Here is a 14,648-nt window from a genome sequence, read left to right as displayed (position 1 = left end):
GAACATGATCTTTACTTTATATCCTAATGATTTTTGGCATAAAAGAAATATCAATAATTTTGACCCATACAATGTATTGTTGGCTATTGCTACAAATAATATCTGTGCTACTTGTAGACTGGTTTTGTGGTCTTTAAATATAAATATCAGTTGTCTCTATAGTTCTAATATAAGATGATATTTAAATGCTTAGTTTTCATGATCAAATCTCTGTAGTTTCAGAACTTACAATGAAATGCAATACAATGATGATTGAGAGATGAACAAATAAACATTCCTTAAAAGCCTGATGATCGTATTTGAACCAATTTAACATGATTTTGTATGAACGATGATGCATGAATAATCAAGTAATCTGAGTTTAAACATGTTTGGTCTGAACAATTTTAGCTAGAGAAAGTAAAAATAAAGAAACACCTGGAATATTTCCTAATAAATTGCAAGTTTTTCATGTTAGACATTACTGCAGACATGACAAAAGTCATTTCTATGTTCGCATCACTTGTTTTATATTTCACCAGATATTAAGACACATGATGAGGATGTAAAAGTTCACTGTTCAAATCATCAATAAAATGCCTAATAAAGCCCTTAATAGTAGTCATCCATCCAGAGGTGTAAAGCTGCAGATACAGTAATCTGCTGGAGTGTGAGTAGTGGTGTGGCTGAATGGAGCAGATGAAGCTCCAACCCCTCTGGTCCAGATTGGGCGGCGTAGCTGCTGGGTGGAGTCACGCAGACAAATACTCACACTTGTAGCTGTGAAACTCTTAGTTTGCTCTCCCCGCAGAGCCGTGTGGATTTACTACCAGAAAGCAGCCTTTATTTTGTGTCTGCTGAGCACAGCAGATTAAAAACACGCCAGGAATCTAAACGCTTGTTCGCCCTTTCTACTGTGTGGGTTTGAATTGAAGGACCCTCTGGTTTTTTTTTCTGCCTTTATTTTCATTTTTAACTCTTTGAAGAAGACACAAAGGAGGATGGGTGCTCAGTTGACTAAAGGTGAAGCTACAGTGGACGGAAAAGCCGTGGCTGATAAAGCCAATGGTCAGGTGAGGATCTACAAGCACTTTTTTGATTGAACTACTAGCTTTTTGATATATCTGAATGGGATCTTCTCAAGAATTGTTTTGCCTTTTAATAATCCCATTTATCTAACAATACACATTTTACATTTAATATCTGAATTTGTGTTACATTTTTTTTTAATGATTATCAAATCGCTTACGGCTACCATATCATTTCAGTTCTGAAGGAGGAATTTATATTGAACCTATTGGTAATTTTAAAGCTTTGAGTTGGAAAATCAGTTTTTAGCCTTTCTCTCTTTTATCTGTTTTTTTTAGAAATGTCTTTTCTAAACAGATTTTAGTTAGTTTAGCTAGTTATCAAGCAGACTCTGTGGTTGTGTGTTGGCGCTGAAACTGGCAGTAACCCGAATTGAGAACAAAAGGTTGCAGAGCTGCATGCAAATGATGCAGAGCGCTTCTGCTGATCTGCAAACAATGCAATGCATGTGTGAGTGTCTGCGTTTGTGAATGCATAGACCATTCCAATGGTACTTCATTAATAATCATTCTACCCATCCCCTTAATGCATATGCGCCCTTCCCCCTCCATACGTAATAAGAAAGCTCTTTTCTTAATTAATCAACTTAATGTACTATTTTGCATGTCTTTATGCCTGTGATTTAAACACCCCACTATTTGTACAGAGTAAGTTACTATATCTCAAGGCTATAGTGCTCAGTTAAGACATCACCTGAATGGATAGTTGTCTGATTTTCTGTAATTGCAAGAAAAAATAGGTGTTTTAGTATGAGGCGTTGTTTGAAACATCGTTTTAGGGTTGCTGTCTGCCTTTTCTTTGTTCTCTCTGGTAGTGGCTGGTTTTCTAAGCTGTGGATTATATTTAGTGGATCAATATCGCCTCTAGTGGATGCATTGCGTATTAGACAATGTACTTCTGCTTTTGGGTTTCTGGGTGTTGCTTTAATGTAATTATATACAGCAGTCTTTTCTGCCTGAAAAATATACTGTTTTCTAGATATCCTCTATTAAGCAGTAATTTATATCTGTTTTGGGCTATTTTAAGGTTTAGGCACTACAGTGATGTGTCAGACTGATCTTTAAACCTCAATTCTTCTAATATTGCTGTATTTTGATGTTTACTTTTGGATAATACTAAGCCTTTTTTAACTTGTGATTTTAATATTTATTTATAAATACAAAATAGTGGTATGCATCCACTATAAAAGCTTTGAAAGTACTTGGTATTGGATCAAAATGAGTGGTATATGCTGTGAAAAATATGGGTAACACATTGTGCTATAAACTACACTATAAAAGCAAGCATTTACTATTCACTATGACTATAAAAACAAGCATTTACAAGCATAAGCCCTTTGCTTTTCTCCAGTGTTTGTGTGTGCCAACATGCATTTGGCTTATCTTCCCTCACTCTGCTTTTCTCTTCAGGAAAATGGCCATGTGAAAACCAACGGCGACGTATCCACCAAGCCAGATGGAGAAGCCGTGGCAGCAGACGGAAATGGAACCGCTGAGGTTGCCAAGGAGGAGGCCGCCAAGACGGAGGCGGGAGATGGCATCGAAGCCGCGCCTGCTACCGAAGGCGAAGCCGCCAAATCCGACGGCGAAGCTGCAAAGGAAACCAAGAAGAAGAAGAAATTCTCACTGAAGAACTCCTTCAAATTCAAGGGCATTTCCCTGAAGAAGAACAAGAAGGGAAGCGAGGAGGCAGCGGAGGCAGCGGAGGCAGCGGAGCCTGCAGCCACACCCACCGTCGAAGACAAACCTGAGGAGAACGGCCAGGCTGCTACAGAAACCAAAGAGGAGGAGCCTGCTGCAGCAGAAACCAATGAGACACCGGCACCTGAGGCGGAGGCGGAGCCAAAGGCAGAGGTGGAGCCAAAAGCAGAAGAGCCCGCCCAGGAAACGGAAGCCGCGCCCACAGAGGAGACCACAAAATCTGACGAGACCCCCGCCCCTGCTGAAGAGACCACGCCCACCACAGCCTCGGACCCAGAGCCAGCTGCAGAGTGACCTCACTTCACTGTGGCGACCTAGACTGTTTATCTTTATCCTTTTTTTTCTTTTTGAGATCGAAATATATAAATATATATATAAATATATATAAATATATGAGACTTGAGCCACAATCTTAAAGTTACAGCAATACTACAGAGAAACCGAGTTCTTTTACCACCTTTGCTGATAACTAGTTCATGGTTTGTCCGGTCCGGTGTCAGTGAGCTCCGTGCTGCCGCACGTGAAGAGCGTTTTTTTGGGAATCGGGCCGGGAATCGCTCTGTGTATGGATTGGAACGACTGATGGAATTTCCGCCTCAGAGGAAGAGCAGCGGATGGAAGAGCGTGGCTCCCTGTTCACAGTCTTTTCAGTCATTTTTCTCTTTTAAACTTCATCCGATCCTTGATTTTTCAGGGCTGATGAGTGAAATGACAAATTGTCCTCTTAGGAGATGGTTACGGGACAATGTAAAACTACAAAAAAAAAAAAAATCTTTTTTTAAAGTGTTTGAATAGCTCTACATTCCAATTTTTAGCCCTGTAGGGTGTCAGAAGATCTGGGCGAGTGAATAGGTTTTAGTCTTAGTCTGTTTTTAATGATGTTTTACAGTTTTAATCAGATCCAGCTACACATTTCAAAGTTTACGACAAAGGGGAATTAAACCACTGCTTTTATCAAATATATATTTTTGTTCTGTTAAGTCTCTGTACATACATTTTCTGACTCTTTATTTTGCTAACATTTCCAGGTGTTAATAAGATGTTGTACGATTAGGCCAAATAAATGTTTGACCCCCCCCTTGTGTCTGTTTTTCTGAAACTGACTACTTTTTGCAAATCATGTCAAACAACTTCATATTCTCAAAGACAATATGGTGACACTTTACAATAAGGAGTCATTTGTTAACATTAATGTATTAACTAACTTGAATGAACAATGAACAAAACATTTATTATAATATTCATAGTTTGTTCATAATAGTTCACAGTGCATTAACTAATGATAACACAACTTGTGATTTTAAAAATGCATTAGTAAATGCTGAAATTAACATGAACTAAGATTATTAAATGCTGTAGAAGTATTGTTCATTCTTAGTCCTTGTTAAGTAATGTAGGCAACTAATGACCCTTATGGTAAAGTGTTACAGAAAGCATTACATTACTATTCAGCATTGTAAGAATTATGATGCACATGTAGCTGACATTCAAGATCTTTCAAATTAAGAAGAAGAAGAAAGAACTAGACTTATTTAAGTCACACAAAGAAACAAAAAAGACTATGCCGTTTTTAAATTTTGCAGAACAATTCATGCAATCACATCATTAAAGGAATTGATTACTCAAAAACTGAAATTCATACTCACCCTCACATATGCAATTCTTTCTTCTGTGGAACACAGAAGTATTTACTGCAGTATAGCATATATTTTACAAGCTCTCAATTAAGTTTTTTTTTTTTTTTTTTTTTATGAAGAGGGGTGTTTTCCCAACAGGATTTCTTCTCTTTACAATTACCTGCTCAGGTAAGTCAAATAGGAAGACTTAAAGATTCCATAAACAGCTACAAACTTCAGATCTTCAAAGGCTAAAAATTCTACACGTGTATGACTAACCAGCCTTTTTCCAGACTAGATAGATAGATAGATAGATAGATAGATAGATAGATAGATAGATAGATAGATAGATAGATAGATAGATAGATAGATAGAATATTAAACATATGTAAAATGTATCTTTCTAAACATAATTGAGAATACTTTCTGGATCAAAGTACCTGAAAATGAGATGAAGCTCCTCTGTGCTGGCAAAGTGATTTGTAGCGGATGTGTGAATATAGAGTGATATTGTTCTTTAGCTTGAATTACATTTGATCAGCAGCACTAAATACAGCAAGAAATGTATTCTAAAATAGCCTACTGTGCGCATTTAGCAATCAAGCCACGTTCATATATGATAGAGTTGTAATGTAAACACAAATGTGTCCTCTGAGTCGTTAGCCACCATGATGAATGACATTAAGCTGACCTGCTCCTCCTGCTGGGTCAGGGTAGTTACTGCATCCTAGTGAGTCGGGTTACTTTTGAATGTTATTTAATGTGACTCAAGGCAGAAAAAGAAACTAAATGCAATTTGACTGCTTAATCTGAGATTTTTTTTTTTTTATTCTAACCCATATGGTTCCTGAATTACAATTAAAAATATACATTTACTTGTTACAGAACACACACAACCTGATAGCCAGCTATCACAACATTCAAAGATGCAACAGTACATTAATTGGCCATTCACTATTGAAATCACTGCTGAAATGTGATCATTTTTGTTTTTGGTAATTTGTGCAGGTGATGTTTGAATGAAGAATATGTTAACATTTTTAACAGAAATTGCATGCTTCAGAAAATCGTTTTATGAAGATATGTTTTGTTATAGCACCACCTAGTGTTTACAAACCCCACCTGTGTAATGTTTTGTAACACTATGTTGGTAATTATATTAATGTACGTTTGTGCAGTACTAAAAATTACAGTACAAAATTATAAGCTATCTATACAAAAACAAAAGATAAATGTAGCCTACTACTGTAAAAAGGTTCTTTGGTATGCAGACACGTCGTCATCAATTTTGGTGTTGTTACACTCTTCATGCACTTTTCATGGTACTCTACAATCTTTTGACGTTCTGAACTTCACTCATCGTTACTCCCCTGCAAACAAAATAAATAGTTTAAGGAGTAAGTTAGTAACAGCAAATTAACTATGGTTTGAAAATAATAAATTTTTAACAACAACAACAACAACAAAACAAAAAAGGTTTAATTTCTGACGACCATTTTCAGAGCCACTGTAAAACAGGCACATGACCGCAAATAAATGGTAATTTATTTTAACTAAACCTGGCCATTTAAGCTGTAAAAAATATATAATTGTACTGTTGGATTGGCCTTGAAATCAGTTTCAGTTAATTCAGTTTCTAAAATTCTGGTAACATTTATTATATGCATACACTGCTGCTCAAAAGTTTGGGATCAGTAAGATTTTTAATATTTTTTAAAGGAGAACTTTCTGCTCATCAAGGCTGTGTTTGTTTGATTAAAATACAGAAAAAACTGTAATATTGTGAAATGTTAATGCAATCTAAAATAGTGGTTTTAATACTTTAAAATATAATATGCAAAGCTGAATTTTCAGCATCATTCCTCCAGCCTTCAGTGTCACATGATACTTCAGAAATCATTCTAATATGCTGATTTATTATCAGTGTTGAAAACAGTTGTGCTGCTTAATCCTGTGAAACTTTTTTCAGGATTCTTTGATAAATAAAATGTAATAAAGAACAGCTTTTATTTAAAATAGAAAACTTTTGTAACAATAAACACCTCGTTCAAAGTTTGATGTCAGTACATTTTTTTCTTTCTTTATCTCTTTGAAAGAAATTAATACTTTTATCAGGGAAGGATGTGTTAAATTCAGGGTTCCCATAGGTCATGGAATTTATGGAATATCATGAAATTTTAAAAGGTCTATTCCAGACATTGAAAGTCAGGGAATTATATATTTTTTTGGTCCAAGTCATGGAATATCAGGGATTTTTTTGTTGTTGTTGTTGCTTTAAATTTTAGTTTCCATTGATCAAAATAGAAAAAAGAAAGAAAGGAAGAAAAAAGTAGTGTGTATGTGTGTTTTGTACTAAAAACATTCGTGAACAAGTAAATAAAGCTTGCAAATGGATGGATTTGTTCATTACAGGTCATGGAAATTTAGCTTTTTAGTCAGTGAAAGGCAGGGAATTTGACATTTGGCTTAGAGTGGGAATCCTGTAAATTGATAAAAGAGTAAAAAAAAAAGACATATTGTTAGAAAATATTTCTATTTTAATAATTCGTTTGAACTTTTTATTCTCCATAGAATCCTGAGAAAAGTATTACAGGTTACAAAAAATATTAAGCAGCACAATTGATTCCAACATTTAATAAAAGTAACAAATCAGCATATTAGAATGATTTCTGAAGGATCATGTGACACTGAATACTGGAGTAATGGCTAATGAAAATTCAGCTTTGCATCACAGAAATAAATTATATTTTAAAGTATATTCAAATAAAATATTAAAGCAATATTTCATAATATTACTTTTTTCTGTATTTATGATCAAAGAAATGGAACTTTGATGAGCATAAGAGACTTTTAACGAAAAACATTTAAAATCGTGATCCCAAACTTTTGAGTGACAGTGTACATAAACCCATATTATCTAAACCATATGAGATTCAATGTAAATTAATGTAAATCAAATAAAGACACATTACACAACATAAAGAATTTAGATTTCTGTATTTGATGCTGGGCAAATGTATTATAGTTGTTACGATTATTCATGAGTTAATATAACATATTATAAGGTTTTTTATAATGCGTTAATTATAATGCCTTAAGAGTACCCTAATAATGTATTTTTAATATGGGCTCAATGGGCACAGGAAGAACAAGACTGTTATATACTAAAATACAATACAACTGCACAATGTAATTTCCTTGTTCAACAGTTAGTAGTTGTTTAATTAAACCTGGTAGAATGTTTAATTGTACTGTTGAATTGGCCTTTAAATCAGTTATTTAAAAGGTTCTCCTGAAATGAAACTTTACATTTTACTGAACTTTACATTTCAAAACTAAAACCAGAGAAATTTTTGGACAGAACAACATGAAAGTAAGTGACAACAAAAACACTGTGTCACGTAGGAGTAATGGAGATCTGGGTCCAGGTGCAGGGAAGGTAAGATATATTTAATAAACACAAAATAAACAGATAAACAAACAAACAAACGGCCAACACGGCACACACGACTGGATCTGGGCAGGAGCAGGATTCACATAAAACTTGAAAACAGAGACAGGAAACAAACCATACAGAAGACAGGTTACAGGAAACAATGCAGACTCACCAGGGTAGTGGAAGTGTGGAGATTATAAAGACAAATCATAAGTGTTATCAGCTGGGGAAGACAGGTGACAATCAAGACAGGTGCAACAATCAGAGAAGTGTAGTGCAGGGAAGGGAAAACAGCGACATCGTGTGGCGAAGGGAAAGGCAGCAGCCCAGAGTCATGACAGTACCCCCTCCCTACGGAACGGCTTCCAGACGTTCCCAAAGTCTGGAGGGAGGAGGTACGGAGGAATGGTGAACCAGGGGGAGGGATGGCGGGCCAGGCCCGTGCAACAACAGCAGGGCCGGAGACGAAGGTTCCGTGAGGCTGGGCAAGACCAGCGCAGGGCCTGGGAACTCGGGCAGGGCGTGACCGAACTGAGGAGGAACGTCAGCGGGCACCGCCGCCAGAGGAACATCAGCGGGCACCGCCGCCAGAGTAATGTCAGCGGGCACCGCCGCCATAGAAACATCAGCAGGCACCGCCGCCAGAGGAACGTGAGCGGGCACCGCCGCCAGAGGAACGTGAGCGGGCATCGCCGCCATAGGAACATTAGCAGGCACCGCCGCCAGAGGAACGTGAGCGGGCATCGCCGCCACAGTAACGTGAGCAGGCACCGCCGCCGCCAGAGGAACGTGAGCGGGCACCGCCGCCACAGGAATGTCTGCGGGCACCGCCGCCACAGGAATGTCTGCGGGCACCGCCGCCACAGAAACGTCTGCGGGCACCGCCGCCACAGAAATGTCAGCGGGCACCGCCGCCATAGGAACGCGAGCCGGCCTCGCCGCCAGAGGAACGCCAGCGGTCACCGCCGCGTCAGGAACAGAGAAAGCGGTCACCGCCGCGTCCGGAACAGAGAGCGCGGTCACCGCCGCGTCTGGCACAGAGAAAGCGGTCACCGCCGCGTCCGGAACAGAGAGCGCGGTCACCGCCGTGTCCGGAACAGAGAGAACGGTCACCGCCGCGTCCGGCACAGAGAAAGCGGTCACCGCCGTGTCCGGAACAGAGAGCGCGGTCACCGCCGTGTCCGGAACAGAGAGAACGGTCACCGCCGCGTCTGGCACAGAGAAAGCGGTCACCGCCGTGTCCGGAACAGAGAGCGCGGTCACCGCCGTGTCCGGAACAGAGAGAACGGTCACCGCCGCGTCTGGCACAGAGAAAGCGGTCACCGCCGTGTCCGGAACAGAGAGCGCGGTCACCGCCGTGTCCGGAACAGAGAGAACGGTCACCGCCGCGTCTGGCACAGAGAAAGCGGTCACCGCCGCGTCCGGAACAGAGAGCGCGGTCACCGCCGTGTCCGGAACAGAGAGAACGGTCACCGCCGCGTCCGGCACAGAGAAAGCGGTCACCGCCGCGTCCGGAACAGAGAGCGCGGTCACCGCCGTGTCCGGAACAGAGAGAACGGTCACCGCCGCGTCCGGCACAGAAAAAGCGGTCACCACCGCGTCCGGAACAGAGAGCGCGGTCACCGCCGCGTCCGGAACAGAGAGCGCGGTCACCGCCGCGTCCGGAACAGAGAGCGCGGTCACCGCCGTGTCCGGAACAGAGAGAACGGTCACCGCCGCGTCCGGAACAGAGAGCGCGGTCACCGCCGTGTCCGGAACAGAGAGAACGGTCACCGCCGCGTCCGGAACAGAGAGCGCGGTCACCACCGCGTCCGGAACAGAGAGCGCGGTCACCGCCGCGTCCGGAACAGAGAGCGCGGTCACCGCCGCGTCCGGAACAGAGAGCGCGGTCACCGCCGTGTCCGGAACAGAGAGAACGGTCACCGCCGCGTCCGGAACAGAGAGCGCGGTCACCACCGCGTCCGGAACAGAGAGCGCGGTCACCGCCGCGTCAGGAACAGAGAGCGTGGACACTTCCGCCTTCCCACGGAAGAGCCACTCCACCCCCACTGCAAAGCGGGAACGCCGTCGCGCCGACTCGGCCCTACAGGCCTCCATCTCGGCCAGTTGGAGGTAAATGACCTCCTCGAACCGAGCGGCCGACGCCGCCTCAAACGCCGCCGCCTCCTCAGAAAAAAAAAAATTACTCCCCGCTGGACCCATCTGTGGAGTCTGCATTCTGTCACGTAAAGGATAAGGGTCCAGGTGCAGGGAAGGTAAGATATATTTAATAAACACAAAATAAACAGATAAACAAACAAACAAACGGCCAACACGGCACACACGACTGGATCTGGGTAGGAGCAGGATTCACATAAAACTTGAAAACAGAGACAGGAAACAAACCATACGGAAGACAGGTTACAGGAAACAATGCAGACTCACCAGGGTAGTGGAAGTGTGGAGATTATAAAGACAAATCATAAGTGTTATCAGCTGGGGAAGACAGGTGACAATCAAGGCAGGTGCAACAATCAGAGAAGTGTAGTGCAGGGAAGGGAAAACAGCGACATCGTGTGGCGAAGGGAAAGGCAGCAGCCCAGAGTCATGACACACTGCCCTTATGTCCACTATCCCTTCAGTATTTATGTTATACTCACATTCACTGTCTGATGAAGATGGTGAATCCACTGGAACCGTAGAAATATTGGATGAATAAAAGAAGTAAGAAATAAAGTGAAGAATAAATGGACCAAAATGTTGAATTATGATATATCTTTTTGAGAATCGAAAATAAACAAATAATACTCACTGCCTTGGAGCCTAGTGGTTTTGAAAATTTGGACATCACCAACTATTAAAAAAGATATTACAATTAACTATTTTAGGCATACTTCAAAGGCATACTGGTTCTGAAATGTGAGGTTCATTATTTTAACTCCTTTTTTTCCTCAAAACTTTATTTGCACATGCAGTACATGTTAGTAGATAACATGTTATCCATTGTAAGTCACCCAACCAATATGTTTTGTTTGTTTAAAATCAGCCACCATTTTTAATGTTATTATTTTAATGTTTATGCAAACAAAAAAGTGCATAGTGCAGCTAATTTTATTTGTTCTTTGCTGGTTTTCGATATAAAACTGAAATTATTTTAAAGTGTATGAGTACTTTTTGAACACTTTCAGCACATTTTAACAATTAATAATACTGATAACATTTTGTTCACTATAATCGTGATATGAAATATCATATCATTTCATCTCTACATACTTATAAAAATCTGAATGGTTCTTTACAGTGTTACTTTACCTTTCTTTGATATTTTGTCTATGTGCTCATCACAGAGATTGATCAGACGGCTTTTCAGCTCGGAGACAGATTCTGCTACTTTATCAAATGTTAGGAGGTCATTAACATCTCTGGGTGAAGTTGTGCACTCATACAGTCTAGATTGAGAAGAGTAATTCTAAAATTGGAAGAAAAAACATAAAGAATAGTATAAATAACACTGTCAGCATTTCATTAAAAAAAAAAAAAAATCATTACTATTTATACCTGGAAGAAGTGAATGTGATCCTCTGTATGTAAAACCAGCTTCATTTTATCATTCTCCTGTTCCAGATTACTGATTTGCTGCTCCAGTTCCTGCATGTGACCATTGGTCTGTGCTATCTCTCTCTTTTCCTGAGTTCTGATCATTTGTCTCACTTCAGTTCGTCTTTTCTGAAAATAGCTGATGAGCTCATGGAAGGTTCTGTCAATGTGCTCCACTGCTGCCTGTGCAGAGTGCTGTCAACACACAGAAACACAAAACATAATAAAGCACTATTATAATAAAACTTCTCACACACTGTGCCAGGAAACATAATAGCTAAACTGTTTTACGTTAGTGTGTAATGACTGATGTTAAAATGCTTCCTAATCCATACTTATCCTTAATAAGCAAAATAAAATTAACAGTTTAACAAAATAAGCCATTTCATATATATATATATATATATATATATATATATATATATATACATACATACATACATACAATAAACAATACAAAAAATGTGTTGGAAATGTTTAAATGTATATGACTTGTATTTGATTTGTTAGTATTTGGCTTTTCCTTTTGCCCCACTTGAAACCTTTTTAAAAGCTGTCAATCACATTTACCTGATGAATTTTCTCAGCATTCTGAAATGCCTGGACCTTCTTGTGTATGTATTTGATTTTCTGAGTGAAATCCCTCTGTTGCTTTTTTAGTTCCTCCTGTGGATGAATTTGCAATCAATAAGAATTATTTTCTTAAATGACTTGTGAAGTAGTTACACTAAATTTAAAAACCACAGAATGAAATCAGTTTTCCTGATTGCCATTTGTTGTTAATAATGGTCTTACATTTTACATATATATGCTAACATTTTATTTTGATGGTCCACCAACAGAAGCATGTCAACTTGTAACCCTAACAGTGTACTAATGCTCTAATGAAAGTTACTTGACATGCAGTTGCAAATTAATGAGAGTCCTGTCATGCATATAAAATAACCATAGCAGATTTATATAGGCGGAGCTGGGGAAGGTGGAGGGTTTCTGAGGAACTCTGAAAGTACACTGAGAATTGCTCTAGTACATTCTAACCAGCCAATGAGAATCAGCAGGCTCTTTGGCTGCACATGCAAGATGAACCAATCAGCTTGTGCCATGTAGTTTAACACTGTGGATATCATCAATTTGTGTTAACGACCCATCAGCGTGCGCCATCTATAGTTTAATGGCAGAACTTGGCATTTAGTTCACAAAGTTATTTATATTAATAGAATGTCTAGTGGACTAAGAAAATAAAGTATAACCTAAAATTGCTTCTTTCTTTTAATTTTACAATGGTAGGATGCTGATAATTTCTTGAGTCCTGAAATTTTGTGTTCATATTTTGGCCTATATTCACTATATAATATAATATCTTGTATATCATCTTACCTGTTTATTAGCCATTTCAGCTGCAGCTGAGACTGTTTTATGTCCACTGTGCTGATCCCCCATACAAACTACACATATACATTTCTGTTCCTTACAGCAGTAAACCTCCAGTGCTTTATGGTGTTGAGGGCAGATCTGCTGCTGTAGATTTGGGGAAGCATTTACCAGCTTGTGCTTTTTGAAAGCTTCAGATTCATAATGAGGCTGGATATGAATTTGGCAGTAAGAAGCCAAACACACCAAACAAGACTTGACAGCTTTGAGTTTTTTTCCTTGACAAAAATCACACTTCACATCTCCAGGCCCAGCTGGAACTTCATGTTTCTTTCCTTCTACAATTTCAGCTAGGACAGTGTTTCTGCTGAGAGCTGGTCTTTGGTTGAATGTTATCCTGCATGTAGGACAGCTGTAAGCTCGTCTCATAGAAGCATCCTGACCCCAGCATTCCTGTATACAGTCCATACAGAAACTGTGCCCACAAGATGTCGTCACTGGATCCTTAAGCAGATGCAGACAGATTGGGCAGTTTAAAGGATCTTGAGTATCACAGAGATTTTCTGCCATTTTGATGCTTTCAAATCTAGTAATAGATTTGTTGTAGAATAACACGGGTTTTGAAATGTTTGAAATCGGAATGGAAGTGGCTCCTATGCAAGCATGACAAAATGAAAATGAAAGTAAAAATAGTGATCAGTATTTCCTGCCTCTGAAGATTTCATTATATATCTGCATCATCCTGATAAGCACTATACATATACATTTAAAGAAACACATAGTCCTACAATTGCCCTACTGTAAATACACCCTGCTGCACAATTCTCGAAACACACACATAAGAGCCTGGCAAACATGACGAACAGCATCGTCTGCCATGTATGTCAGCCTCTCTCTGTAGCCTTAGGCCTATAAAAGTCTTTGTGTAGACCTTACTACACAACAAATTAAAACAATAAAGCCATTACAATTGGTACCTCCTGATGTAGAGTCTGAAAAATGACCTTTAATTTTATTTTTCACCTATACACACACGTTTATTACCTCAGGGCCCAGTACCCTGCATTGTGTTTTCAAATTTAGTAGTTAGCTACAGTAGAGTTAGACAGACTCACAACTTGGCTGGCATTCCACAGGTGGTGGTTTTACTTGCGAATCACCATCCGATATCAGTCACTCCACTGTCAACCATGTTACAGAATATATTAAAATAATGCAAACAAACAACAGAAATGGAACAGATTTTTGTGCAAAGTAGGAAGTGCTCAACCTGAACAGGAAACTTAACAGGAAAAAAAAGTGTAGGCTGCTCTTAAAGGGACAGTACCCAATTCTACCTTTTTCCTACACAAACACCATGTACTTAATATAAATGCGTCCAAAATCTTTAAACTGTGTTCAGTGAAAATGTTCTTCATTTATTCATTTCATTTCATATGTTCCTCACAGTTAATAAATAAGGGCCAATGAGTTCTGAAAATAATAATAATAGGATAATTTGAAAAGTTGCATATGATTTTGATAGGCTTTGTACCATTTATTTATTTACTTTTTATTTATTGGTTGATTTTTGGCACAAAAAAAAACATTAAAAAGTACATCAGAAATTTAATATATGCTCATGTTAAATATTGTTACACATCATCAGTTTGGCATAGTTGACTCAGATCAGAGCAACACATTTTTTTATAGTGTACACATAATGTGCATACAACAGAAATTAGATAAAAAGTATAGGCTTTTAAGCTTGTGTTCTCCATTTTTGGAATCATGTCTATGTTAGAGACTAGCAAAGTCAACAAAGTAGGCAAAGGGAGGATAAGAAACATGGTTTTGTCGCTAGTAGGCTGAAACAACCTATGTCCACTTTTCTTAAAATAG

The 14,648-nt window shown here is 39.3% G+C and overlaps 2 protein-coding genes across 2 annotated transcripts; one reads left to right on the top strand and one right to left on the bottom strand.

Annotated features, from left to right (window-relative positions):
* Positions 1–771: 771 nt before the first annotated feature.
* On the top strand, positions 772–3,844 carry marcksl1a (MARCKS-like 1a). Its single transcript, XM_073834835.1, has 2 exons — positions 772–1,052; positions 2,478–3,844. Exons 1-2 carry the CDS (start codon positions 981–983, stop codon positions 3,060–3,062), a joined length of 657 nt encoding a protein of 218 aa, XP_073690936.1. The 5' UTR covers positions 772–980; the 3' UTR covers positions 3,063–3,844.
* A 1,335-nt stretch (positions 3,845–5,179) lies between these two features.
* LOC141326429 (tripartite motif-containing protein 29-like) lies at positions 5,180–14,020 on the bottom strand. The gene is made up of 8 exons (XM_073835176.1): positions 13,883–14,020; positions 12,774–13,420; positions 11,967–12,062; positions 11,358–11,591; positions 11,112–11,268; positions 10,612–10,653; positions 10,460–10,489; positions 5,180–5,754 (listed from the first exon to the last, which is right to left on the bottom strand). The coding sequence occupies exons 2-8, from the start codon at positions 13,335–13,337 to the stop codon at positions 5,747–5,749; spliced, it is 1,131 nt and encodes a 376-aa protein (XP_073691277.1). The 5' UTR covers positions 13,338–13,420; positions 13,883–14,020; the 3' UTR covers positions 5,180–5,746.
* Positions 14,021–14,648: the final 628 nt, after the last annotated feature.

The sequence above is a fragment of the Garra rufa genome, chromosome 2 (assembly GCF_049309525.1).
Source record: "Garra rufa chromosome 2, GarRuf1.0, whole genome shotgun sequence".
Taxonomy (NCBI): Eukaryota; Metazoa; Chordata; class Actinopteri; order Cypriniformes; family Cyprinidae; genus Garra; species Garra rufa.
Note: the sequence above shows the minus strand (reverse complement) of the source record. Positions and strands in the feature narration are given on the sequence as shown.

Bases quoted from the DNA above. Each gene is read 5' to 3' on its own strand.
- marcksl1a (XM_073834835.1), top strand. From the start codon at position 981: ATGGGTGCTCAGTTGACTAAAGGTGAAGCTACAGTGGACGGAAAAGCC. The intron at 1,053-2,477 runs GTGAGGATCTAC...TTTTCTCTTCAG, and splicing joins CTGATAAAGCCAATGGTCAG to GAAAATGGCCATGTGAAAAC.
- LOC141326429 (XM_073835176.1), bottom strand. From the start codon at position 13,337: ATGGCAGAAAATCTCTGTGATACTCAAGATCCTTTAAACTGCCCAATC. The intron at 11,592-11,966 runs GTAAATGTGATT...GTGTGTTGACAG, and splicing joins ATGCTGAGAAAATTCATCAG to CACTCTGCACAGGCAGCAGT. The intron at 10,490-10,611 runs GTGAGTATTATT...CTACGGTTCCAG, and splicing joins AACCACTAGGCTCCAAGGCA to TGGATTCACCATCTTCATCA.